General features: G+C 44.8%; 1 protein-coding gene across 1 annotated transcript; it reads right to left on the bottom strand.

Moving 5' to 3' along the window:
• Positions 1 to 3,030: 3,030 nt before the first annotated feature.
• On the bottom strand, positions 3,031 to 25,417 carry STARD6 (StAR related lipid transfer domain containing 6). Its single transcript, XM_088453003.1, has 7 exons — positions 25,295 to 25,417; positions 24,509 to 24,598; positions 23,994 to 24,043; positions 13,226 to 13,352; positions 10,755 to 10,872; positions 6,186 to 6,279; positions 3,031 to 4,752 (listed from the first exon to the last, which is right to left on the bottom strand). The coding sequence occupies exons 2-7, from the start codon at positions 24,596 to 24,598 to the stop codon at positions 4,605 to 4,607; spliced, it is 627 nt and encodes a 208-aa protein (XP_088309129.1). The 5' UTR covers positions 25,295 to 25,417; the 3' UTR covers positions 3,031 to 4,604.
• Positions 25,418 to 25,655: the final 238 nt, after the last annotated feature.

Below are 25,655 nucleotides of genomic sequence, written 5' to 3'. Positions count from 1 at the left end.
TCAATGAACATAGTAAATGAACAACTTTAGTAAACGATTTTAGTTCATTTTTTCAAGGTAGAAAATTGTTTACTAAAATCGTTCATTAACTCAATCGTTGTGTGTGTATGCAGCTTTAAGCTGGCCACACACTAGAGCAACTCACATCCAACCAGCCAACTAGTTGATTGGTTGGAATGAAAATCTGGTGAGGTATGAAAGCAAATGACAATCATCAATCATCAATTGCTCCCAAACGCTGGAAAATGGACAAAAACTGTTGTTTAAACAGATTGCTTAGATCAAACATTTAATAAAATTGTCTGACGACCATTTTCATCTGTTTTCTGGCATTTAGGAGCAAATTGCTGATCATCATTTACTCCCATCCGTTACCAGATTTTCATTCCAACCAATCAACTAGTTGGATGGTTGGATGTAAGTTGGTCTAGTGTGTGGCCAGCTTTAGATTATAAGTGTAATTACAATTTGATAACTAAGACTGAGTTACGTCGGTGTTAAGCTGGAGGAAAACTGCTCAAACTCAGAACACTTTCTGAACAACATCAAGCAACATACTTTTGTGAGTTACCAAATTCACCATCTCCTCCTTACTGCACTCGCTGCGTGGACATTGCAAGTACTCCCCAATCTGCTGCTGCTCTTGTTGTTTGATTTTTGTTGTTCAAAACACTTCTGACTGGATCGGCTCTGTACATTGTAATTTTTGCCTTCATACTACAAAAAAATCTTGTTTGTACTGTATTGCCTTTTTCCATTGCATCACATCAATCTACTTTAATTATTCTTTTAATAACTAATTTCTTCACCCACTACTCACATACCTCTCTTTATATTTCACTTTTGGAGCTGCGCTCATACATTAGCAGCACTGTTCTTTTACCTGTATTTTTGAACATTTAGCAACTTTTATCCACAGTCTCTATATCACACTGTCTCTATATCACACTGTCTGTACATCACACTGTCTCTATATCACACAACCTCCACATTACACTGTCTGTACATCACACTGTCTGTACATCACACTGTCTCTATATCACACAACCTCCACATCACACTGTCTGTACATCACACTGTCTCTATATCACACAACCTCCACATCACACTGTCTGTACATCACACTGTCTCTATATCACACAACCTCCACATCACACTGTCTGTACATCACACAACCTCCACATCACACTGTCTGTACATCACACTGTCTCTATATCACACAACCTCCACATCACACTGTCTCTATATCACACTGTCTGTACATCACACTGTCTGTACATCACACTGTCTGTACATCACACTGTCTGTACATCACACAACCTCCACATCACACTGTCTGTACATCACACTGTCTCTATATCACACAACCTCCACATCACACTGTCTGTACATCACACAGCCTCCACTCCAGTTCTCATCTCACTTATTACCCATACTTGCCTACCCTCCCGATTCGGCCGGGAGCCTCCCGAAAATCAGGTGCCGCTCCCGGCCCCCCGGAAAGGTAGGCAAGTCTCCCGACCCCAGCGACCACCCGGCCGATAACGCGATTTGCGCTGAATCGCGTCATCGTAGTCCCGCCCCCTGCATCACAATGCCAATAATATCGGCATTGTGAAGAGGGGGCGGGGCTTCAATGACGCGATCGTGTTGTCACGCCCCAATGCCACGCCCCCAATGGCGTGTCACCCTCCTAACCACGCCCCTTTTCTCCCGCGACACGCCCCCTTTTTGCCGTGAGACTTTCTCCTGTGATTGTCCGACAGCTCCCTCCCGGAAGGAGGGAGTTAAATGTCGGCAACCCTGTTATTACCTCATCCAAAGCATAAATGTCTTTTCTTCAAACACCCCCCATATTCAGTGTCCACATAATCCTCTACTTTATCTACCCCCATCCTCCCCCTTGTCTCCTCCACTTGCTGTTCCCTTTTTTCTCTCATCAGTCTGCCCTCTGCTTCTTTCCCCGGCCTTTCCTGTTCCTCCACTCTCAACCACCACCCTCCCTCCATGGTCTTGCTACCCCACCACTAAGCCCCACTCCCTCCTGGTTCTGCCCGTCACCTCCAGGGCCCGGATACAGCAACATCATGTGGGACCACATCATGTTGGGCATGGCTGCACCAGTTTGTGGGTGGGTCTGGCATGTGAGATGCACCCACTCACAGGAGCATGGCATAGCACCCAGCAGATGGGACTAAAGTGTTCACTACAGTATTAGGATGGCAGGAGCTGCATTTTTTATCAGGATGTATTTAGATGCAAAAATGGAACGCGCAAAAATTTAAGTGCTACAACTTTATTTTGTACATCTCTCAAGTAAACAACACATAAACACAATCTATTTTCTGTCACAGAGATAGATGAATGAAGGACTTAATTTTGATATAACATCAGGTCATCTTATACACACACATTCAGCAGCTCATATCCTAACCCACTGCTCCATGCTCCTTCCTCACTATCTATCCCATCTGTGTCGCCCCTGTCTGTCTTCCCCCCCCCCTTTAGAATGTAAGCTCTTACGAACAGGGCCCTTGTCCCTCACGTGCCTTTCCTATCCCTACTTATAGTTTCATATACTCCTAACTCCCCAATTGGCACCCATTTGGTTGCTGAGGCCCTGCTGCTTGTGTTATGCAGCTAAGCTATGTTTATAAACCGTGTCCTTGTCCTGCATTGTTTTGTACTATTAACTGTTTTTCTTGTGTGCTCATTTATGTACTGTGTAAGACGCTGCGGAACCTTTGTGGCGCCATATAAATAAAGGATAATAATATAATATTCTTGGTCGGAAGAAAAAAAATAAAAAAATCATTCCCATATCATACTGTCCAACTTGATACTACAAACCATTAGGTATGTTGTGTGACTTAACCCTTGTTGTCACGAGAGTAAGGCGCTCCTTTCTGTCCCCATCCCCCCTTCTCATTTTCCGACTTCTTTCTTACCCGTCTTTTCCTGATTACCTTACCCATTTAAGTTTACAATGAGTGTGGAAATAACACATTGACAATGATTTTTTTTCTCTGTTGTAATCTTTATTGGTAAAGATTTTTTATACATTCAAAATGAAAAAAAACAAAAACATTACACAGGGATAGATCGACCTGGCCTCTTGAGTGAACCAATTAACTGAAACCTGTGATGCTGAAGGGCATAAGGATCAGGTGACCAGGAACCAAGACACATGATCAAATCTTCAAAAGAGGACCTGTGCAGTTGGTGTCCATAGCAACCAATTAGACTGTAGCTATCATTTTCTACAATGTACTAGATAAATGATAGCTACAAGCTTATTGGCTGATATGAGCAACACCTCCACTTATCCTCTATGGAAGGTTTGATAAATCCTCCCCCCTCATACAGCAGTGGAGTCAAGCACCATCTTAAACCCTTTCACTGCTGAGGCATTTTCTCACTCATGTGCTGAACCTAGTTTGGCCCTTTTAGGCCAGTTAACATTCCAACATCAGTGCTACTCATATTTCTGTTGTGTTCCCACAGATACCATTATTGTACCAATAATGATCGCAAGAGAATTTTTTTAATCTACTTAAATTACAAGAAAAGGAACTGTAAACAAAATCATTAACATTTATTTATATAGCACCAACATTCTGCTACACTTTACAATTGGGAAAAAAACGGTAATAAAACGAGACTGGGGACCTCACTCAGAGCCGCTCGCAAAATGCGAGCGCTCGCTCGCTCTGAATGAGGGCGGTCGCTTCTCGGTAAACGCCGGCCTCCTGGCCGCTCGCTAAGCTGTGGGTGACCACCCACAGCTTTAGCGAGCAGCCTGGTTGATGGTCAAGACCATCGCGACCATCGGAGCTTGCGACGAGACCCTCACCCCCACCCAGCCTACACAAAAAAGTGCGAGCTGTCGATCACCATCGACAGCCGCCCCTTTTGTAGTGAGCCCCGAAGCAACATCATTTCTCTCTCGCTCCGGTTCTTGCGCATGCGCAGGGCCTCAACATCGATCCGCTTGCGAGCGGGTCTGAATGAGTCACTGGGTGTGAACAGTAAGGTAGTGGTAAGAGGACCCTGCTCGCAAGCTTACACTCTATAGGAATTTGTGCCTCTCTGCATACAATATACAGGGATTTATATGGATATGCCAAAGCATACAAATTAAGAAGCTAAACATCCTATTGCATGAAATCAGAGGTCATGCCTTAGTAGACCGAAACTGTAATGCACAGAAGTTTCCAGCAGGTGGCGCTATAGTAGGAAATGTTTTTTCAGCTACTTGTCCATAATGAACCAGATGGTTGACAGACAATAGGTCGACAGGGTCAAATGGATGTCTGTTAAAAGGTTAACATGGACTAAGGACGACAGGGTCAAAAGGTCGACAAGCAAGTGGTCAACACACTCTGGTGTCTATTATCTAGACACTGGAGATCTTCCACCCGGATACTGTCTCCCACACAGAGATTGTGTAAAAAGTAAACATGCATTTATTGAAGAACATAGAAAAATTACTATCAGATTTGCATTGCACTGTTACTAAACTTGCCATTTAAAAGAAAGAAGATTAGCATGTGGGATTGCAGCTGTAAGTGCCAAATTTAGATAATTTCATAGAACGTACATCTTTAGTGTAAAAGTTTCTTTATTCCTTCTCGAACATCATTGATGAGATCCACCACGTTGATCGGCAAAGCCGATTCCACCACAGTCCGTGGCAGCATACCCCCCAAGTTCGGCTGGATGAGCACCACGAGTTTGCAATGTGCTGGATTCCTGTACAAAGTAAAAACATTTTTAAAAATGTGTCATTTACTGGATGCTTTACACATAGGTATAAGGGTCAACTCCCACAAAGCTACATCACCCCCTAATGGCAAATACATGTTCTACATGTTTTATCCACATTAAAGGGCCCCATACATCAGGCAGCTGTTTCCCCAATACCCCCGGAAACGCCAGTAGGAAACGCTGATCTCTTATTCGTCTGGGAATCGGAGAAATTCTTCAAATTTTTTGGATTTTACAGATGCCCCAACCCCACCGTCTGGGAATCAGGCAATTGCCCCAATCCAACGCAGATGTGTGGGGGTATTTAACCTTCCCTAAAGAGCTCCCATACATCTGCGATAGATTGAGGTAATTTCCTGATGCCCTGACGCTGGGGTCGGGAAATCGGTGAAATTCAACATGTTGGATTTCCCTGATTTACTGATCCTGACCAAAATAGGATCGTGATTGGCAAATCAGGGAATTTTAACATGGAGAATTTCCCCCAATGCATCAACGATTAACGATGGTTCTGGTGGGATCGGGGAAATGGCCTCCTGGGACCCTTTAGTCAGACTCCTAATGCACCCAAATTTAGATAACTGAATAGGTGCCTACAACTGGTATACCTTATTGATGATCTATAAAGAATTGCTCGGCCTGAGCGATCTGTAGGTCATTTAGTTTCCCAGGTAAATCCCACCATGCTAATGTACAGCATTCATTATAAATTCTATGTGCCCCACTGTAGAAGCTGGGCTTGTGCCATCTGGGCTATATTGAAACGAGGTGACATTGTTTTGCATGGTGACTAGAGAGATAATATCCCAGGGAGTTATGTAACATGTTCCGAAATCACAACAATTGCTTCATCCTGGAACATATTACATAACCCTTCACGTCTCGCTTCGATTTCAATAATGGTAGATCATGTGTAATAATTCTGTTATAATGACGGGCATATAGTAATAGATGTGGCTCCACAAATAACCGCCATCCACCTTTCTCAGAGAACTGATAGGTGTACTTTGCCAAATTTTTAAAAATACTTCAAACCACAAAGTGCTACGAGTAGTAATAGAAGTCTCAATGTTCCTTCTCGCTCATTCATTTAAGCTCTAAGCAAAGCTAAACTGAGCAGAGAAGAACTCGAAAGGGTCATTTAAAATGAATGATGGTTCTAGAGTGGAGGGAGCTGGACTGATTTGAAGCGTAGAGTTTTGCACGTGGCACCTCTTTAGACTTTTTGGCCTGGCCACTAACCTAGGTGCATTGTGAGCTTGCGGAGGCATCCCCCAATAACGTAGAGTAGACACCTAGCTTGAAGGACGTTGCGCAGGCCATCTAGGAGCCCCGGTACAGAACCGAGGCATTTTGAATAATGGACCAGACTTAATGATAAAACTTGATAGGAATAATTAAGTTTATTATGTACTTACTCAGGTAACGGTATACAAACATATCCGCATGGATTATTGAAGCCACGCACATAGGAACTAGTTACTGGGCATTTTTCATGTTCCAGGCTGATAGCTGTATACAAAAAGAATAGCAATTGTGTTAAAAAATAAATAAATGTCCAACTTTTTTTGGGGGGGGATGGAAACTAGAGTGATTTCATTATTGGATTACAAACCATCCACGTCTGCCTCCATGACTGAGGTGCAGGCATTTAGATTTTAACAGCATTTCATTTCATTTCATGAAGGATATCTGTGTAGGACATGGGCTTTACGCTTGTATTGTTTCCCCAATAGTAGAACCAATGTCTCATACTCATATATATAATACTAGCTGATGTACCCAGTTTCACCCGAGTAGACCTTAGATACTTACTGTTTCCATTTCCATCTCACCGCTCCAGTAACACATTAATCCTTCACCTCTATAGTAGTGCATGTCCTCCCTGACTGCTATAGTAAGACATTACCCTCCCTCACCTGTTTAATAACACATTCAACTCCCTCACCTCTATAGTAACACATTATCCTCGCTCACCTCTGTAGTAACACATTCCCTTCCCTTACCCATGTTGTAACACATTTGACATTCCCCTCCCTAGCCTGTGTAGTAACAGATTCTCCTCCCTCACCTCTATAGTAACACATTCCCCTCCCTCACCTCTGTAGTAACACATTCCCCTCCCTCACCTCTATAGTAACACATTTGACATTCCCCTTCCTCGTCTGTGTAGTAACACATTCCCCTCCCTTACCTCTATAGTAGCATATTCCCCTCTCACTGCTTTTGTAACACATTTTCCTCTCTCACCTCTGTAGTAACACATTCCCTTTCCTCACTATTCAAATAGGGGAGCCACGCCAACTGCCAGTGATGTTTGCAAGCACTTGGGGTTACAGTTGGTGTTTATATATTCAAATCTGCTGCAGACACGATGAGTCAGACAGGACATTGCACAGGGAGAGGAAACATTTTAGCCCTTTACACCCCCTTAGGTGGTAAACTATGTCATGAATGGAATTTACTCCCCGATTTTCATGTTTCTAGGTCCAGGGGTTTGGGCTGGCCGTTGAGTCAGTCAGTAAGGATATTTGATTTTATATATAGATAGGATTTGCTGAGCAAGGACTTACAGATGTGTCCTCATACATTCTTGCAGTAGTCACGCCAAACAGCCCCTCTAGGCGTGCCAGGTCCTGTGCAACTCTGCTAGTGTCGGGCATCTTTTTTGCCTGAAAGTACGTCTTAGTCGCAATGTGATGCGGCTAGGACACACCAGGAGACTGTGCCGATTAATTGATATGTGACACTTGTATATCTGTGTGCAACCGAGTCTGAATCTGTATACAAAATGCAGCGGCCGAGGCTTTTTTCCACGCCAAGTTCCATAGTGCTTCGTATACACACACAGATATAGAAGTTTGCAATTTCAGGCGAACAACACACCCAGCGCCAGTAGAGTTGCACGGGACTTGGAGGCTAGCTTGCACCAGGCATCACGTGCCACAGGGTGCATTGTGCCTAGATGTATGAGAACACATCTGTATAACTTTTCGGTCTGATAATTATTTCTGCCACTAGATGGCGATAGAAAACTGTATAGTGACTACACTGTAAAATAACTGATGTGGAGAGGCCGTCCTGACTACACTGTAAAATAACTGATGTGGAGAGGTCGTCGTGATACTAAGAATATGAACATTACAAACATTCACAGGAACATAAAACAACAGCATAGCATATACATGACACTCCCCACAAGCCCCTTGCACATGTGGAGAGGCTTACTGACAGGAGGACTGTGTAGCACTATTTTAAAAATATTAAATATAGTTAATAGATGGAGGAGAGAGTGTTGGAGGGAGAGGATGTGGGTGCAGAATTACTCATTCAGGGAATAATCATTTACAGTCACTAGAGTCGCATCAACTGTACTTGCTCAGCTTCCGTGCATCGTGCTTAAATTGTAATGAGCATTAATAAATGTACCAACAGTGGCCCAGCTGTACCCACATCTTGGTGTTGCTCTCATCTAACACAATGAGAGATAGGAAGATGCCATCTGCTTTTTACTGTGGCATCTGTTTTTCTTAAATACTTTATTGCAACATCTTGTAACAATGGTTATATATTCCCACTAGATTTTGGTAAAATGGTGGGTGAGTTGTAAAAGTTGTAAATTTTAAGGTTCAGTAATTAAAAGTATGTGACTAGCAGGGTGTAACAGAAGACAAACTGCTGAAGAGCAGCTCACCTTCTGCACCCAGTAAGAAGGTGGAGCTGGAGAGCAGCTCACCTTCCAGAGCAACCAAGATGGTCAGATGAAGAGCAGCTCACCTTTAGAACCCACCAAGATGGTCAGCTGAAAAGCTCCTCGCCTTCTGGTGCCATGGAGATGGTCAGGTGAAGAGCAGCTCGCCTAACAGAGCAACAGAAATGGTCAGCTGAAGAGCAGCTCGCCTTGCAGAGCAACAGACATGGTCAGCTGAAGAGCAGCTCACCTTTAGAACCCAGAAAGATTGTCAGCTGAAGAGCAACGATCCTTTCGGAGCCACCAGGATGGTCAGCTGAAGAGCAGCTCACCTTTAGGACCCACAGAGATGGTCAGCTGACGAGCAGCTTACCTTGAGAAACTACCAAGATGGTCAGCTGAAGAGCAGTTTGTCTTCTGAAGCCACAAAAATATTCAGCTGCAGAACAACTCTCCTGCAGCCACCGGGATAGTCAGCTGAAAAGCAGCTTACCTTCCGGCCCACCAAGATGGTCAGGTGAAGAGCATCTCGCCTTCAGAGATCACCAAGATGGTGAGGTGAAGAGCAGCTCGCCTTCAGAGCCCACCGGGATAGTCAGCTGAAGAGCATCTTAACTTCCGGCCCACCAAGATGGTCAGGTGAAGAGTAGCTCGCCTTCAGAGCCCACCAAGATGGTCAGGCGAAGAGCAGCTCGCCTTCAGAGCCCAACAAGATGGTTGGATGAAGAGCAGCTCTGCTTCAGAGCACAACAAGATGCTTAGCTGAAGAGCAGCTCGCCTTCAGAGCCAAACAAGATGGTCAACTGAAGAGCAGCTTTCCTTCAAAGCTCACCAAGATGGTCAGCTGAAGAGCAGCTCATCATCAGGACCCACCAACATTATCAGCTGAAGAGCAGCTCGCCATCAGAATCCACCGAGAGTCGGCTGAAGAGCAGCTCACTTTATGGACCCACCAAGATGGTCAGTTAAAGAGCAGCTCACATTCCAGAGCCAATTAGATGGTCAGCTGAAGAAGAGCTCACCTTAAGAACCCACTAAGATGGTCATTTGAAGAGCAGCTCTCATTCCAGACCCACCGAGATGGTCAGCCAAAGAGAAATGCTACTTCTAGAGGTTCACAAGGCATCTTCTGAAGCCCACCCACAGATGGGCCTGAAGAGTAGCTCTCATTCCAGACATACCCCAAGGTTCAGCTGAAGAACAGTTCACTTTCTAGAAAACGCCTCAAATCAGGTGGAGGGGAATTTGTTCATTAATACACACATTCCATTCTTTAGTGAATCTCTCTCCCCACACAACTATTATTTCACACTTCCCTTCTCTTCATACAGACAGGGATCTCTGTACCTCTTGTATCAGCGTTTGTTTACTGTAAGTTTTCATATTGTCATTTGTTAGTTATTAGTTATATTAGCTAAATAAACACTGGGTAATAATGGATACAAAAAATCAGTACAATTCTGGTAGCGACAGGAAGTCACTGTTCAATTGTTTCCTCACTCATCAGTGGAAAATCTACAATTGTCCAGGTAAATTCACCAGCAACCCAAATGTGCATGGAATAAAAAGCTTCCTCTACTATCATATGCTTATATCAAATATCTTCTAACAAGAACCTGAAACGTCTACAGATGAAAGGTCTATAAACCTACTCTATTACTGGCTCATCTTATGTATTTATGCTACTAGCGGATCTTTGTTGTTTTATGTTTGGTTTTAGTCATCTCTTAATCTTTTCATGGATAATGACGTTTGAAATATTTTATTTATTTATTACCAGTTATTTATATAGCGCACACATATTCCGCATACAGAGAATATTTGGCCACTCACATCAGTGCCCCAGAGGAGCTTACAATCTATGTTCCCTACCACATACACACTAGGGTTAATTTTTGGAAGCCAATGAACCTACCAGTATATTTTTGGAGGGTGGGAGGAAACCGGAGTACCCGGAGGAAACCCACACAAGCACAGGGAGAATATACAAACTCCACACAGGGCTGTGGTGGGAATCGAACCCATGACCTCAGAACTGTGAGGCAGTAATGCTAACCATTACACCATCTGTGCTGCCCTAATATTCCTTCTGGTGATGCAACACCGCAGACTGATGTCACCGTGGACATGGGGAAAATCACACTCAGCAACCCCCTTTTGTTTGGTTCCTGGCCCTGGAACACTGCTTGTACAATGCCAAAGAGCCTGCCGCTGTTCCCAGGGCTCATAAAACATACTTTTTGACCTCCAGAGTTTGAGTTTTAATACAGCAAAATTAAAACATGTCTACACTTACAATTAGTACTGGCAATTCCTCCGTCATATCTCCTGACGTGCACCATGTCCACAAACTCTCTTGCTGAGATAATACCCATACCATAACTGTGTGTGATACAGTGACAGATTACAGTGTCCTATAAAAATAAAATTATACCAGTTACACTCCATTCAGAGAGCAAACAATTTTCAGTTGACCATTAACAAGAAAAATATCATTTCCTGTGGAGTGTTTCAAATACTGCCCTATGGGTAACATGCCGGTAAAGGTGAACATGAGGAAACATAGTAAGGTCAGACTCTTTTAGGGGAGTAGTCACATTTTTGTTAGGTAGTAGAAAGACTGGTCTCTCAGGTGTGCCAGTAAAATTACTGGAAGCGTCTTTATGGATATAAATAATCTAATATTGCAATAGTTCAATCATTATTTACTTCTCCAATATTGGAGATGTTTCATAAAAGCGTTTTGTTTCCAATAATATAATTATATAACGCGTTTCGCTGGTCAAAACCTGCTTCATCATATAGGAAACTTCTAAAAGGTGATTCAGGAGTACAAGAAGATGACCTGGAATGGTCTTAGAGGAAATTCCCATACAACCTGCGTTGTATTACTATGTGATGCTACAAGGTATGACTGATCTATTAATGAGATGCAGCATTCTGACGTTCTGTGGCAATCACTTATTGTTTAGACCTTTTTAGTGCTGCATTTTTCCAGCCAGAAAAAAATAAGCGGATGATATAAAAGGGCTACTGGAGAGGAGATTGTCACCATACAGATGTGTCCACATACATTTATCCTCCATGCGCTACAAGTCGCACCACACAACATGGGAAGCTCTGTGCGCCTTGGTAGCTCCGAGCGTCTTTCAAGCGACTTTTTACCTTCAAATGCGTATTTTTCACACATGTGAATAGGATGCACAAGCAGCTTCTGCTGATTAAAATGATATGCAGCATGCCTATGTTCTCTGTGCATCTCCCGATGTATCTACATGTGAAACGCTACGTTACAGTGTCAGCAGCTGTAACTTTGTAACGTAGCATTTCACATACAGATACATCGGCAGACGCACAGAGAACACAGGCATGCTGCATATCATTTTAATCAGCAGAAGCTGCTTGTCCTAGCTATTCGCATCACTTTGTGAATAAGACGCATTTGAAGGTAAAAAGTCGCACAAAAAGAGGCTTGGCGCTACCAAGTCACGCCACGGCATGGCTCGATTAGAAGGGTTGTTTAACGCGCAAGGAGGCTAGATGAGATGTCTGTAACTGTTCATCAACACAAAGTAAACAAGACGCGGTGCTCTAGATTTTCCCTAAAGGCTAGCTCGAGATGTTCAGATAATAAAATGCCCTCGGGTCAAACATTTTTGCTAATAGGAAGTTCCCAGCCCAAGCTAAAAAGTTTTTATTTGGCTCTCCAAGAATGGTTGCGCAGCTCACACACTGTTCTGAAGTAACATTCCTGATGGTAGACGGGGCACCGCCCGGTGTTTATGCCGATCCAAGCTGGCAGTTTGAATGCACCAGTGTCAAAGTGTTGATGCAGCAGGAGATGGGTGAGAACATGGCATCAGGAGGTGAAGGAGCGCTGGTGTAGCTAGTATACTGCTATACATCTATGGTATTACTGGCTGTATGGGACCATCAGATAGATTGGATTAGATTAGGCACTACAGCAGCCTTATGGCATGTGTGACTGTAATAACACAGCACAGAGATTGGGGATTCCTATGAGCAAAAATGTTACTTAGGTCTGGGGGCATGCACAATGAAAATGCAGAAAGAGACAGTTACCCCTTATAATGTAACAGGACCTAAATCTCTTATCTACAGACAACCATTGCCTTAACCTCTGTGATGACTGTGGGCCTAATTCAGACCCGCTCGCGAGCGCTGAGCTCTCGCAAGCGGGTCGATGTTGGCCAAGTGCGCATGCGCGAGACCCCGTCGCTCCGAGTCTCGCTACAAAGGGGGCGTGCTGTCGATGGTGAGTGACAGCACGCCCCCTTTGGTGGGCGTGCCGTGGGCGTGGGTGCCCAGACGGAGGCGTTCTCCGTCTGGGGCCGGCCCCACTGACATCACAAGTGATGTCAGTGGGAGTGCTTTTGGCTCTGATAGAGCCAAAAGCACTCCAGGGCTTGCGGCAACGAGACCCTACCACAAGCGTCTCGTCGCAAGCCCGATGGTCGCGATGGCCTTGACCATCGCCACCATCTTTTTGACCGCTCGCTTTAGCTGTGGGTGGTAACCCACAGCTATGCGAGCGGCTAGGAGGCCGCTCTAAAAAAGAGAAGGACGGCCCTGTTTCAGAGCGCTCTGAATCAGGGTCTGTATTCAATAAGAGACAGCTTACAGGTCACATAACGGGGTAGAAACGTATAAATTGCTTTGCCTGCTATACTCATGTCTAATTTTCAGATTACAGCTGCTATATTGGGGTAAATCCCCTAAAAAAAAAAAAATAAGAAAAGTAATGACCTCATCAAGCTCTTCTACAATGGAATAAGATTTCAGCGTTGTGTCCCACTTTGATCTGTATTTTTCAAGATACATAAATGGAATGATTTTTTCAGGGACTTCTTCGAGCACTGCCTCCCCGCGGTATCTGGATTTGAAAAAAATACTTTTGTTAGTGTACAGAGTGAAAAATGTACATGTCACCTATAGAGAAGAAAGCATTCTACGTGTGTTCACTGTTGTTTATTTATACAGGTAACATAGGTTCCTGCAGCGCCGTACAGTCGGCACACAGACACATGAATGTAACATAACAAATACAAGAGCAAACGAAAGTATAATAACAAATACAATGCAGCATAATAGTAGACGGAACCAGTATGTAATGTAAGCGGCAAGGGTGAAAATCCCGTTCGTTAATTAAGGTATCGCTAACCTTACTCCCCCCAAGCCTAAAGGAATCGGTATGATTTACCGCCGGGTTGGAATCCCGACAGCGGCTGCCCGACATGGGTGAAAATCCATATCGTCCCTAAGCTAAGTATTTACTAACCTAATTCCTTCCCCTAACCCTCCTTAGAGGTTCCTAACCCTAACCTTCCCCCCCCCAGTGCCTAACCCTAATACCCCCTCTTTGTGCCGAAACTTAACCCCCCCTTCCCCGCCGCCTAAACCTAAGTCCCCCAGGTGGGTGCCTAACCCTAAGTCCCCCCCCCGGGGGGCCTAACCCTAACCCTCCCTCCCCCTAGCCTAACCCTAACCTCCCGGGGGGTGCATAACCCTAAGTCCCCCCCGGGAGCCCTAAACCTAACCCTCCCCCCCGCGGCTGTCCGCACTCGCCATCACTTCGGTCAGATGCCGGGCGCCGGTCTCCTGGCGTTGGTAAAATGACAGACGTCTAGATTAGACGCCTGTCATTTAACCCTCACCGGGATAAAGCAGTCGGGAAGCCGGCTTTTGGGATTAGGTCCGCCGGCTTCCCGATTGCATACCAGCCTAACCCTCCCTTATGGGTGCCTAACCCTAACCTCCCCCCCAAATGCCTAACCCCCCTCTAAGTGCCTAAACCCAATCCCACCTTCCCCGCAGCCTAACCCTACGTCTCCCGGGGAGGTGCCTAACCCTCCTGGGGGGGGGGTACCTAACCCTAATTCCCCCCCGGAACCCTAAAACCTAACCCTCTCCCCCCCGCGGCTGTCCGCGCCCGACTTACCTTTGTTCGGTATGCCGGGCGTCGGGCTCCCGGCGTAGGCCTAATGACAGGCGTCAGGATTTCGACGCCTGTCATTAGTACCTTGCCGGGATTAGACAGTCGGGAGGCCGATGGTCGGCATTTCGACTGTCTGCTTCCTGACTGCATCCTTAGTAGACATGGTACAAAAACCAAGTATGAGTTAGGCTTGGCGTGGCCGCAGGTAGCACAAAAAAAATAATCACAACTTCTGTAGGTAAGAGTCATCAAACAACATGGCAATTACACAAAGAATTAAGGGCAGGACACCACAGTAGCAAACGAGGTAGATACACATATACGAGGTATAGAGTAAAAGGAGATGGAAGGGGGTGTTTGTAGGATGTTAGGTTGGGGGGGTGTCTGATGGGACGAGGTAAGGAGTTCCAGAGGCGGGAAGCAGTGCGAGATGGGAACTAGAGGAGGTGAGAGGAGGCGCAGATTAAAAGTAGAGTAACCAATGAAGGAATTTCAAGAGGGCAGAGTCTGGGGGGGGGGGTAGAGGAAGAGCGAGAGAGAGGAAGAGAGAGAGAGAGAGAGAGAGAGAGGGAGAGAGAGGGAGGGGGAGAGAGAGAGAGAGGGAGGGGGAGAGAGAGAGAGAGGGGGGGAGAGGAAGAGAGAGAAAGAGAAAGTAGAGAGAGAAAGAGAGGGAGGGAGAGAGAGAGAGAGGGGGGAGAGGAAGAGAGAGAAAGAGAAAAGAGAGGGAGGGGGAGAGAAAGAGAAAGTAGAGAGAGAGAGAGAGAGAGAGAGAGGGGGGAGAGGAAGAGAAAGTAGAGAGAAAGAGAGGGAGGGGGAGAGAGAGAGAGGGGGGGGAGAGGAAGAGAGAAAGAGAAAGGAGGGAGAGAGGGAGGGGGAGGGAGAGAGGGAGGGGGAGAGAGAGAGAGCGCGAGAGAGGGAGAGAAAAAAAAAAACAGGTGGGTAGCAAGGGTCAGAAGTAAAGACACAGAGGAGCAATCAGAGGTAGGAGGTGAACCAGCCAAGGACAGTGTCACAAAGGCCAAGACAGCAGAGAAAGTCAAGGAGATGAGAGTGAGCGACAGTGTCAAAAGCTGCGGAGAGGTTGAGGAGTAAAGCCGTACATCCACATGCCGACTAGGGAAAGACAGTACGATTACGACATCGTAAGAGTACCGTTGTTCCCCATCCCCTGCAGTGCCTACACTGAACAATTAGTCATTCAGTGCAGGCACCCTCCCTCATCCCTGAACATGGTCAATATGTCGTTATCGGCAGATTAACCAGCATGTTCAGCTGATGCTTGATGACGAAAACGAACAGCTGGAGCGCGCATCACTGGTCGACATTACTGTGCACGATTAATGGATGACTGAATGATAACTGTCGTTATCGTTCAGTCATCCATTCATATCTACTAGTGGATGTGCGCCATAAGAGAATATGGACCTGTGGCTTCGGGATCTCAGCTGGGAATGAACTGGGAAGGTGATGGAGAGGTTGGATGGGTGAAAGTGGATCTGGCAAGAAGAGATATTGTGGTGGTGTAGATCTTGTCAGTGACTCGAGTGACAAAGTCATGAGCAGCCAGTAAGGGGGAATCGGGTCAGGGGGGAGGTCAAGGAAAAAGAGGAGCCAGTTGACAGTGGTGAAAGTGTGGGGGAGGGCTTGTCGAACAGGGTGAAGAGGGATTTTAAGTAAGTTTGTTTGGGGAGGGCGATGTAGTAGGAATTTCAATGTAGTCAATGCAAGATTTTCTCTAAAAGGGGCTCTGCTGAGAGAGTACATGGAGGAAGTCAGTCTGGCATTATTGCCAGGTTTGTGGTTTCGGGCACCAGAGAAGGAGCCAGGCTGCAGCACTGAGGGCTCCTGAGCATGTGACAGCTGCATTGTGGACGTACTCGGGAAGAACTGTGCGCGAGAAGGGGGTGCTAAAAGACAGGGTCGAGGCGGTTAATGTGCCATTGTGTGCGCATAGCTTTTGGTTGGGGAAGCAGGTGGTAGGGAGAGGTAGAGGGAAATGAGATTGTGGATAGTAGGATGTCTACTCCACCACTTTGTCTGTCACCAGGATGAGGAGTGCGGGTGCAGGAAAGATCACCACAGTGCTACAGGGGCAGCAGTGTCAGATGGAGAGGGACAGGTTTCGCCAAGAGCTGGAATACTAGGAGTTTATTGCAGACAGATGGCCGTTTTGAGTGCACATGAGAATGGGAGGGGATGAGAGTAGGTCTGAGGGAATCGGTATGAAATACCGACGGAGGAGATGCCGGCTGTCAGTACACTGACAGCGGCATCCCGATGGTTGTAATCCCGACTGGGGAATGGCAAGTGCTGCTCCCCTGTCCTATTTACCCCTAACCCTCCTTTTTTGTACCCTCATACTAACCCTCCCTACCCCGCACCCTAACCTCCCTCCTCTCGCAGCCTAACCCTAATCCCCCCTGGGGTGCCTGAACCTAACCCCCCCCCCCCCCCCCCCCCACGGCTGATACTTACCTTGGCCCGGTCTCCTTACGATCGGGATGCCAGCTGCCGGAATTCCGATTTCGGCATCCTCAGTCATGTCGGGAGTGTTTTAGCTATAGGTAGAGGAGTAGGAGAAGGGACAGTAAAATGAGGTACATTAGGGGGGGCGTGGCCACGGCAGCAATAGTGTAGGACACAGGGACTCTGAGCTCTCCGGCTGATAATCCTGCTTAACCCTCCTGAGACCCCTATATCAACGTTACTACCCTGCTGTCTCTCACATACCTTGCCAGGAACCTGCTGACTTGGTTGGAGCTGTGTGGAGTGAGGAGAGTGGCTCTTGAGGGCCTCCATTGCATTCCCTGGGCCTGCCTATCTGTGATTCCAGAGCTGCACCCAGGCCTCTCCTCTCCTGTTGGCTTCTGTATTATGCAGCCTGTCTGTGCCTGACAAGGGGGCTTTGCTGGGAGCTTCTGGTCTGCTTCTCCTGCCTGGCTTGTGTTTAGAGTCAGGGTCAGGGAGGTTATCTCTGAGTCTGATACTGCCGGAGTTCTGCCAGACATCACTATTTCTCCCTGCTCTGTGCGGAGAACTGTCAGCTCTGCAACTGTGGGACTCAGCAACACTTCTTTCCTTGTAAGTGATTTCTAAGTTTGGAGGAATCTCTGCCTGTTGCTGCTGCTGTGTCACTACCTGTGCATTTATATATTATAACTAGTCTCCTACATTATTCTCCTACATTATATTAATACTATGGGGAAAACAGGTCATGCTGCTGCTGCTGCTGCAAACCTGGAACGCTTTGCCCGTTCCTCTACTCCTGTGCCCCCAGTGTGTTGTGATCCCCAGGGTACATCCAAGTCTGTGACCCCACCTCCCCCTGCTGCATCTGGGTCAGATTGATCACCAGAAGTTACGCTGCAACAAGTGCTGGAAGCAGTTACCTCCTGCGAGACTAAATTGGCAGATAAGATTGAGAAAGTTCAATCCGATATATCTTCTCTTCATCAAGGTCTCCAGCAGGTCCGCGAAAGAGTCGGGGAGGCAGAAACACGTCTATCTAATCTGGAAGATTCCCAGACCCCACTACGGGCTCAAGTGGCCTCCCTGACATCCCAAATGTCCGCAATGCAGCATAAAATTTCCGATATGGAGGGCAGACTGCGCCGCAATAACGTGCGGTTCGTTGGTCTCCCGGAAAGAGAGGAGGGGTCTTCACCTGAAACATTCCTTGAGAAGTGGTTGGGGGATACATATGGCAGAGACTCATTTACTAACCAATTTGCTGTGGAGAGAGCGCATCGGATCCCTACCCGTCCCCTGCCGCCTGGTGCTCCACCGCGCACATTTATAGCCAAATTTCTTCATTACCAGGATCGTGATACTGTGCTTCGATTGGCTCGAGTTAAAGGGCCACTGGAACGCAATGGTGTAAAAATTTCTATGTTTCATGATTTCGCAATGGATGTCCAAAAAGACAGAGCTAAATTCCTTCCAATAAAGCGTCGTCTCCGGGATTTAAATCTTCAGTACGCTATGATTTTTCCATCTAAGCTGCGAGTGGTTGCGGATGGAGAGTCAAAATTTTTCTCTACACCACGGGAGGCTGCAGCGTGGCTGGACCGGAGATCTCCTGGGAACAGGCAAATGGCACCGGAATGACTGTACTGATTGCATTTGCTGATTATATTTGTTTATGGCCAGAAATTGCTAGTGTCATTACGACATTAAATAGGCCTTTTTTTGATATTCCAATATTTATATTTCTATAATAATATTTATGTTGTGATATTGGTTGGATATTGTTCTATGTCCCGCTCCCCTTACTGGGTATATATATATATTTTTTTCCTGGTAGGGTTTTTTTTTTTTCTTTTGTTGTTTATGTTGATATTTCGGTCAAAATATGGCCGGAGAGTTCCGTTGCATTGGTGGTTGTTTTTATTCCAGTGCCTTTTACGCCTATAAGGATTGAGTAGTTGTATCCTGTGGGTTTTAGTGTAGTTTAGTTTAGTTTTGGGTTTAAGTATGCCTAAGTTCGGGTGGGTATACAGGGTGGGGGGTGATTTTGGATGGGTTGTCCAGTCTTTTTCTTACAAATGTTTTTTTTTATTTTTTCTGTACCACACTATTTTTAAGGTAACTTCAATTATGCTTTATAGTTCAATGTATTACAATGGTGAAACTTTTAACATGGAATGTCCGGGGGGTTAATGATCGTTTAAAGCGCTCTTTGGTCTTTAAAATGATTAAGCAATATGGCCCTGATATTTCTTGTCTAATGGAGACGCATTTGGTCGGGAGTAAGGTACTAGCTCTAAAAAGACCATGGGTGGGATGGGCTTATCACTCCTCGCATACTTCATCGTCCAGGGGTGTCTCCATTCTTATTAATAAATCTGTCCCTTTTTCTTTTACTGCGGTCCAAACTGACCCTTATGGCAGATATGTGTTTCTGGATTGTGTACTGTATTCTAAGCCCATTTTATTGTTAGCAGTGTACATCCCCCCCCCCCTCCTTTTTCATATGACGTTTTAAAAAAAGCTGCTGAATTTGTGGCCCGTTCTCCAGATACGCCAGTGCTCTGTTTGGGAGACTTCAATAATATAATGGACCAGTCTATGGATAAGTGGCGTGAGTCTTCAAGTTCTCTTTCTAAAGGTGGTGAGGGCTTTGCTAAGTTTGTAACTGACTTGGGATGGGTTGATGCGTGGCGAGTTAAACACCCTGGAGTACAACAATTCTCCTGTTTTTCCTCCGCGCATCACTCTTTCTCTAGATTGGATTTGGCCCTGGTGTCCCCATCTATTGTACCTAATATAACTAACATTGAATATAAAGCCAGAGGAATCTCAGATCACTCCCCACTTCTAGTGGAATTGAATATGTGTAGTCCTAGAGGTATCCGTTTATGGAAACTACACCCCTCTTGGCTTCTTCAAATGGGTGCAGGTTCAGAGCTGGAAGTTATGTGGGATGGCTATTTCACTGACAATGTGGGATCTGCCTCTGTAGCTAATGTTTGGGACGCCTTCAAGGCCTATTTACGTGGGTCTCTGATCAAAAGGGTAGCAGAATTAAAAACATTTTATAGGGAAAAAGAACGTGTTTTGGAGATGGCCTGTAGAAATCTTGAGTTGGATTACTTGGGGGACAGGTTGGAATCTTCACTTTTAAAATGGTTGACTGCACAGACAGAGTGTACTGATCATTTGACAGATAGAATGAACCGTAGACTGTTATTCCGTTCTCATTTATATTATATACAGGCTGACAGAACTGGTAGTTTTTTGGCACACTTGGTTCAAGCTGATCGTCCTTCTGCTGTTGTCTCGGAACTAATTGGGCCTGAGGGTTCTATGGTCACATCTACACAAGATATTGCAGAGGTTTTTAGTTTATTTTATAAAAACTTATATCAAACACAGTTGACTGAGGACGTGAATGCTTTGTCATTATATGTTGCTTCTGCTAGGCTTCCAAAATTGTCATCCGAGGCTCGGGCGTATTTAGATGCCCCGTTGACCCTGGAGGAGGTAGATGCTGCGATTAGTTCCTTTCCCGGTAACAAGGCACCCGGATCTGATGGGATTCCCATAGAGATATATAAAAAACATGCTCGTATCTTTGTTCCAAGACTTTTAGATCTGTTTAATGGGCTCTATGAAGATAATTTGTTCTCTCCATCTATGTCTGAAGCCATAATTGTTGTGCTCCCTAAACCCGGGAAGGACCCTAGATACCCTGATTCCTATAGGCCAATTTCTCTAATTCCCACAGATGCCAAAATTTTGGCTAAGATCCTTTCTATTCGGCTAAACACTGTTATTACTTCGATTGTTCACCCAGACCAATCAGGATTTATGCCAGGCAAGTCGACGTCGGAGAACATTAGAAGGCTGAACACTCACTTACAGGCCTCCCATGGCGAAGAATCGTCCTCTGTTATTGTGTCATTAGATGCTGCAAAAGCATTTGACTCTGTGGAGTGGCCCTTTCTGTGGGAGGTCATGTTATGTTTTGGGTTTGGGCCGGTGTTCTTGAAATGGGTAAAGCTTATGTATGCGAACCCTACTGCCAGGGTGTCAGTGAATGGGTTTATCTCCCCATCCTTCCCCCTGTCTCGGGGCACAAGACAGGGTTGCCCCTTGTCCCCAACCCTGTTTGCATTGGCTATTGAGCCGTTAGCCTGTATTATACGTTCTCACCATGATATTATAGGTCTACAATTGGGTAATAGAATGGACAAAGTTTCCTTATATGCAGATGATTTATTACTTGTTTTGTCTGACTATGTAACAGCTATGCCTGTGGTTCTTCAAGTCATAGAACAATTTGGTATTTTTTCTGGTCTTAAGATAAACTGGGACAAATCATCTATCCTTCCTCTTAGGGGGTTGTATCCGACTGTTCCCATTGTCACTCTCCCTCTCTGTTGGGTAAATAAATTTAAATATTTAGGTATCTGGATAACTAATTCCCCAAAGGACTACATAGTATTGAATGTTGAGCCCCTGTTTGTCTACTTAAAGGGCAAACTTCAGTCCTGGCGCCGGCTCCCTCTTACCGTTACTGGTAGAATTAACTTAATAAAGATGGTGGTGCAGCCAAAATTTGTGTACGTTTTGCAGCATTCTCCTGTTTTTATTACAGATACATTGTTTAGGCGTTTGAATAGTCTTCTTTCTTCATTGGTCTGGGTGAATCGTCGACCACGTATTCAATTGGCAGCTCTGACCCGATCTAGGTCTGGGGGAGGTTTGGCTCTTCCAAATTTTAAATTTTATTATTATGCGGCGCAGATGGCACATATACGGTTATGGCTTCAAGATGACTCCCCTAATGCCCTGCACGTTTTGTTGGTTTCTCAGATTTTCCCTAACTTTACACCATTGCAGGCCTTGCTTGCGGGTAGAATTATACAGAAAGGCCCTCCCCTGTTGATGCAAGCTATTAAGATATGGAAATTGGTATCTAGTATTCTACAGTTTACGGGATTAGATCCAGACACTTCTCTATGTAGTTATCGTATATTACCTGAACTGGCCTCTTTACAGCTTGAGGTGACATGGGGTTCTAACGGTGTAACTACATTGGGTCATTTATATGACACTTCAATTCTTAAATCATTTGCACAACTCCAAGAAGCTCATCATCTCCCTCAATCATATTTCTATAGATATTTACAATTACGGCATGCTCTCTCGGCTCAATTTTCAGATGGCCCTCCTCTAATTCAAATATCCCCATTGAAGTCATTCCTTTTATCTTTAGGTCCCCGGAAGACGCTTTCTTACTTATACTCCTATATATTGTCTTCTTATCATAAGGATAGTTTACCACATCTTAGATAAAAGTGGGAGAGAGATATTGGCCTTATAAGTGATGCGGAATGGGATAATGCTCTAGAAGCTCCTCGTATTTCCACAACTTCTATAAGATTTCAACAGATTCAACTGTTTATTTTACACCGTACCTATTTAACTCCTGTTCGTTTGCTGAGATTTGGGGGGAGAGCATCTGACATATGCCCTAAGTGTAAAATTAGTAGCGGTACTTTCTGGCACCTTCTATGGGATTGTCCGGTGGTTAGCACTTTTTGGAATAAGGTCCTGAGAGTTTTGTCCAATACAGGTATTGCTCCCACTTTAGCTACGCCATTGACGTGCTGTTTAGGCTCTATGGACGATGAGGTAGTGGACAGATATCTTAAACAATACATTGGCTTAAATCCTGTTATGCCCGTGCATTGCCTAATGATTGACCGGTATATTATTGTTAGGATAATTAGGTAGATTATTACTTTGTTGGAGGTAATGTGCTGTGTGATAAGTTGAGAATTTGTTGGGATCTAGTTGATTTTGCCAATTTTTCAGGTGTTATTTTTGACAATATTCCAATATTTGTATAGTGTGGTATTTTTTTTTTTTTTATATATATATATATATATATATATGTTTTATGTGTATGTGTATATATATTTTGTTTGGTTATTTGTTAATGTATTTCTATAAACCAATAAAAATTTACTCAATTTAAAAAAAAAAAAAAATGAGGTACATTAGCGCAAACAACTGCAGAGAGACGACAGGAAACTCAATGTGATAGGACGGAGAAGGAAGAAAAGGTGGAAGCACAGGGAACTTAAGAGTAATGAACAGGTGAGAAGTGAGACAGAAGGGAATAAGCGATTGTAGGTTAGAGGATAAAAGCTCTATGCGCAGGACAGTGAGTAAGGCGGAGGCTGGGAGCTGGACAGTTTATGGGTGCAGGAAAGTGACTGCAGGTGGAGAAATAGGATACTGGAGAGAAGTGTGATGGGAGAGGCTAGAGGACATGGATAAGGTGTACCAGTCAGCAGGCGGGAGGGTGACAGGGAGACGCAGGAGAAAGTGATTAGATGGGGTGATTAGAAAGAGGCTGCGGAATAGCAGATCTCTGTGCATTGCTTGAGACCTTGAAGTAGCAGAAAGTGCCAGAGTCCAACCAAACTTTCTTTAGCTGAGGTGGGGGGAGATAACCGTTCAAGGCCGGCTTACTTGAGGTGAGGAAAGTTCACTCAGTTCTTCAAGTGACAATAGTGAGAGTTATAGGAGTACAGCAGGGGTCCCTCACACAGACAACGGTCCCTCACCTCACAAATGACATTAGAGCCTATGCAGGTGCCGACATTTTACACGGGGCCCCTACGCAAAGCAATACAACTAAATGACAAAGGAGAGTGTGTACGGTAAAACACATCGTTTGTGATCGGACAAGTACCCTGGCTAAACATTTCAATCACACCTTATATAGCTCAGCTCCACAAGTGTCTCTGGGGCTGAGAGAATGGCCGCACCTGTAGTCCTTCAGCAGCCATTATAAGGTAAGGGGAGAGGGGCGAGTAGGATCACCCTCCACTAGATTGCTACGCAGAGGGGAGGTTTCATTACGGCAGAGGGTCCCAAACTCGATCCCCGAGGCACGAATACAGTCCAGGTCTAAGGATATCTATGCTTGAGCACAGGTGACTTAATTACTACCTCACTCCATGGATATCCTTAAAACATGGACTGTTAGGGTGCCCCATTCAGAGGACAGAGTTTGGGAACCCCATTCAGTTTTCCGTTAAGTCATTTATTTTCATTACTTACATATTTCCTGAATGTTCATTGGATGGTTTGCATGAAACTGTAATATTTTTCTGAAAGGAACACATGACTTATATTAGACATTGTCTGAGTCAGCCATAGCGGAAACTTGTACAAAAAGAATGGACACACATGCGGCTATTCAGACTTGCGCAATTCTGGTGCATACAGCGTCCTGAGTCTGGAGAGGCAGTATGGGGGAAGGGGAGGCGTAACACAGAGCCAGAGCAGTAAAAGCAAAAAAAACCCTGCAATGCGGCTCATCTAGGAACATACACACACGTGTTAGCTGACATATCTATTGCACACTTTGCTGGGCAAATGTGAATAAGCACTGGTGACGACTAGTCGTACACCAGGCGCATAGGCAGCCAAGGTGGAGCTGGATGCATCTCGAGAGGTTTATGGAAGTGGGTGGAAAACACCCTATTTTTGCATACGCGTTGCGCTATTTACGCCCGTTCTGTCAGCCACCCTGCATCAGCCCCATCGCATTCAAGACCATTATATTTACTTACGGTCGTTTTTACTACTTTCCAGCCGGATGTATCCTGACTGTAGGAGAAAATCTTTTGCGAGACATCATCGGCTAATTTCTTATAGTCCATCTTTAAGTGAGAAAAAAGGAAGGTTGTGTTAGCTGGTTGTGTGGCCTTGTCATTACTGTCATCGCTATGTGATACAAAGCCTTGCGTTCTAATCATAAGTGTCGTGTGAGGTTTTTCTGGGAGCTGCTGTATTCTATATGCATATCACACAGTGCACAGTAACACTTCACATTTCTGTTATACTCTGTGTAAATTACAGTACCCGTTATTATTCTGCAGGCAGTAAAAGCCGATGGATGCTACTTCTCCAGTCCTGCAATTTACAGTATATAAGACTGTACAGCTACCACAACTTGTATAACAAAATGTAATTAAATCTGTATTATGGCCATGTAAGCTGTATTGCATAGAGCACGATGCCTATTTCTGATTTTATCTAGCAAGTGAAGTCAATTAAAATATTACCAACTGCACAAATGGCATTAATAAAGAGAAAAATAATATTAATTAATATTATAACAATAATAATAATAATTAATATATATATAAATTATATGTATATTTATCCAAATACTTAATTACACTATTAGGTGATAAACACATATTCTGCATATGTACAGTACCTTGTATTCTGAAATGTTAGCATGCAGTAGTCAGATTGGAAGCTTGAATGAATGCAGAATGAATGCAATAGCATCTGATGAATCCCTTGGCATGTGGCATCAGGCTAATTACTATGATTTGGCCAGGTCTTACCTCTTTGTCCAGAGGGGAGAGGAGAAAGCTGCAGAGGCACAGTCCTGGTCTCCTATGTACTTCGCTCTGGGACCTTGGCTGCCTGTGACATAATCACACACTGTAGGAAACCTGCCAGGAAGTAGAGATGCAGAACCCTACAGCTGCTCTCTTAGGTCAGGTGACTTGTAATGAAGGCAAGGCCAGCCATATTGCTTAAGGGCACTAGTCATAGTTATGCTATGCTAAAAAGTCTCTTTCATAGTTTTATTTTTGCCAATTGCTGGGAGTCAGTTATATGCAGAAACGGATTGTTACACAATACAAGATAAACATTTATTTGTAATACTTTGTAATAAGTGTACTACTGTATATAAACACA

Source organism: Taudactylus pleione, unplaced genomic scaffold (assembly GCF_031769625.1).
Source record: "Taudactylus pleione unplaced genomic scaffold, aTauple2 ptg000562l, whole genome shotgun sequence".
NCBI lineage: Eukaryota > Metazoa > Chordata > Amphibia > Anura > Myobatrachidae > Taudactylus > Taudactylus pleione.
The sequence above is the reverse complement of the archived record's forward strand: the minus strand, read 5'-3'. Positions and strand labels throughout refer to the sequence as shown.

Coding starts and splice junctions, on each gene's coding strand:
- STARD6 (XM_088453003.1), bottom strand. CDS start 24,598: ATGGACTATAAGAAATTAGCCGATGATGTCTCGCAAAAGATTTTCTCC. Junction 6,280..10,754: donor AGGAATTGCCAGTACTAATT/GTAAGTGTAGAC, acceptor TTTTGTATACAG/CTATCAGCCTGGAACATGAA. Junction 4,753..6,185: donor GTTTGTATACCGTTACCTGA/GTAAGTACATAA, acceptor TACTTTGTACAG/GAATCCAGCACATTGCAAAC.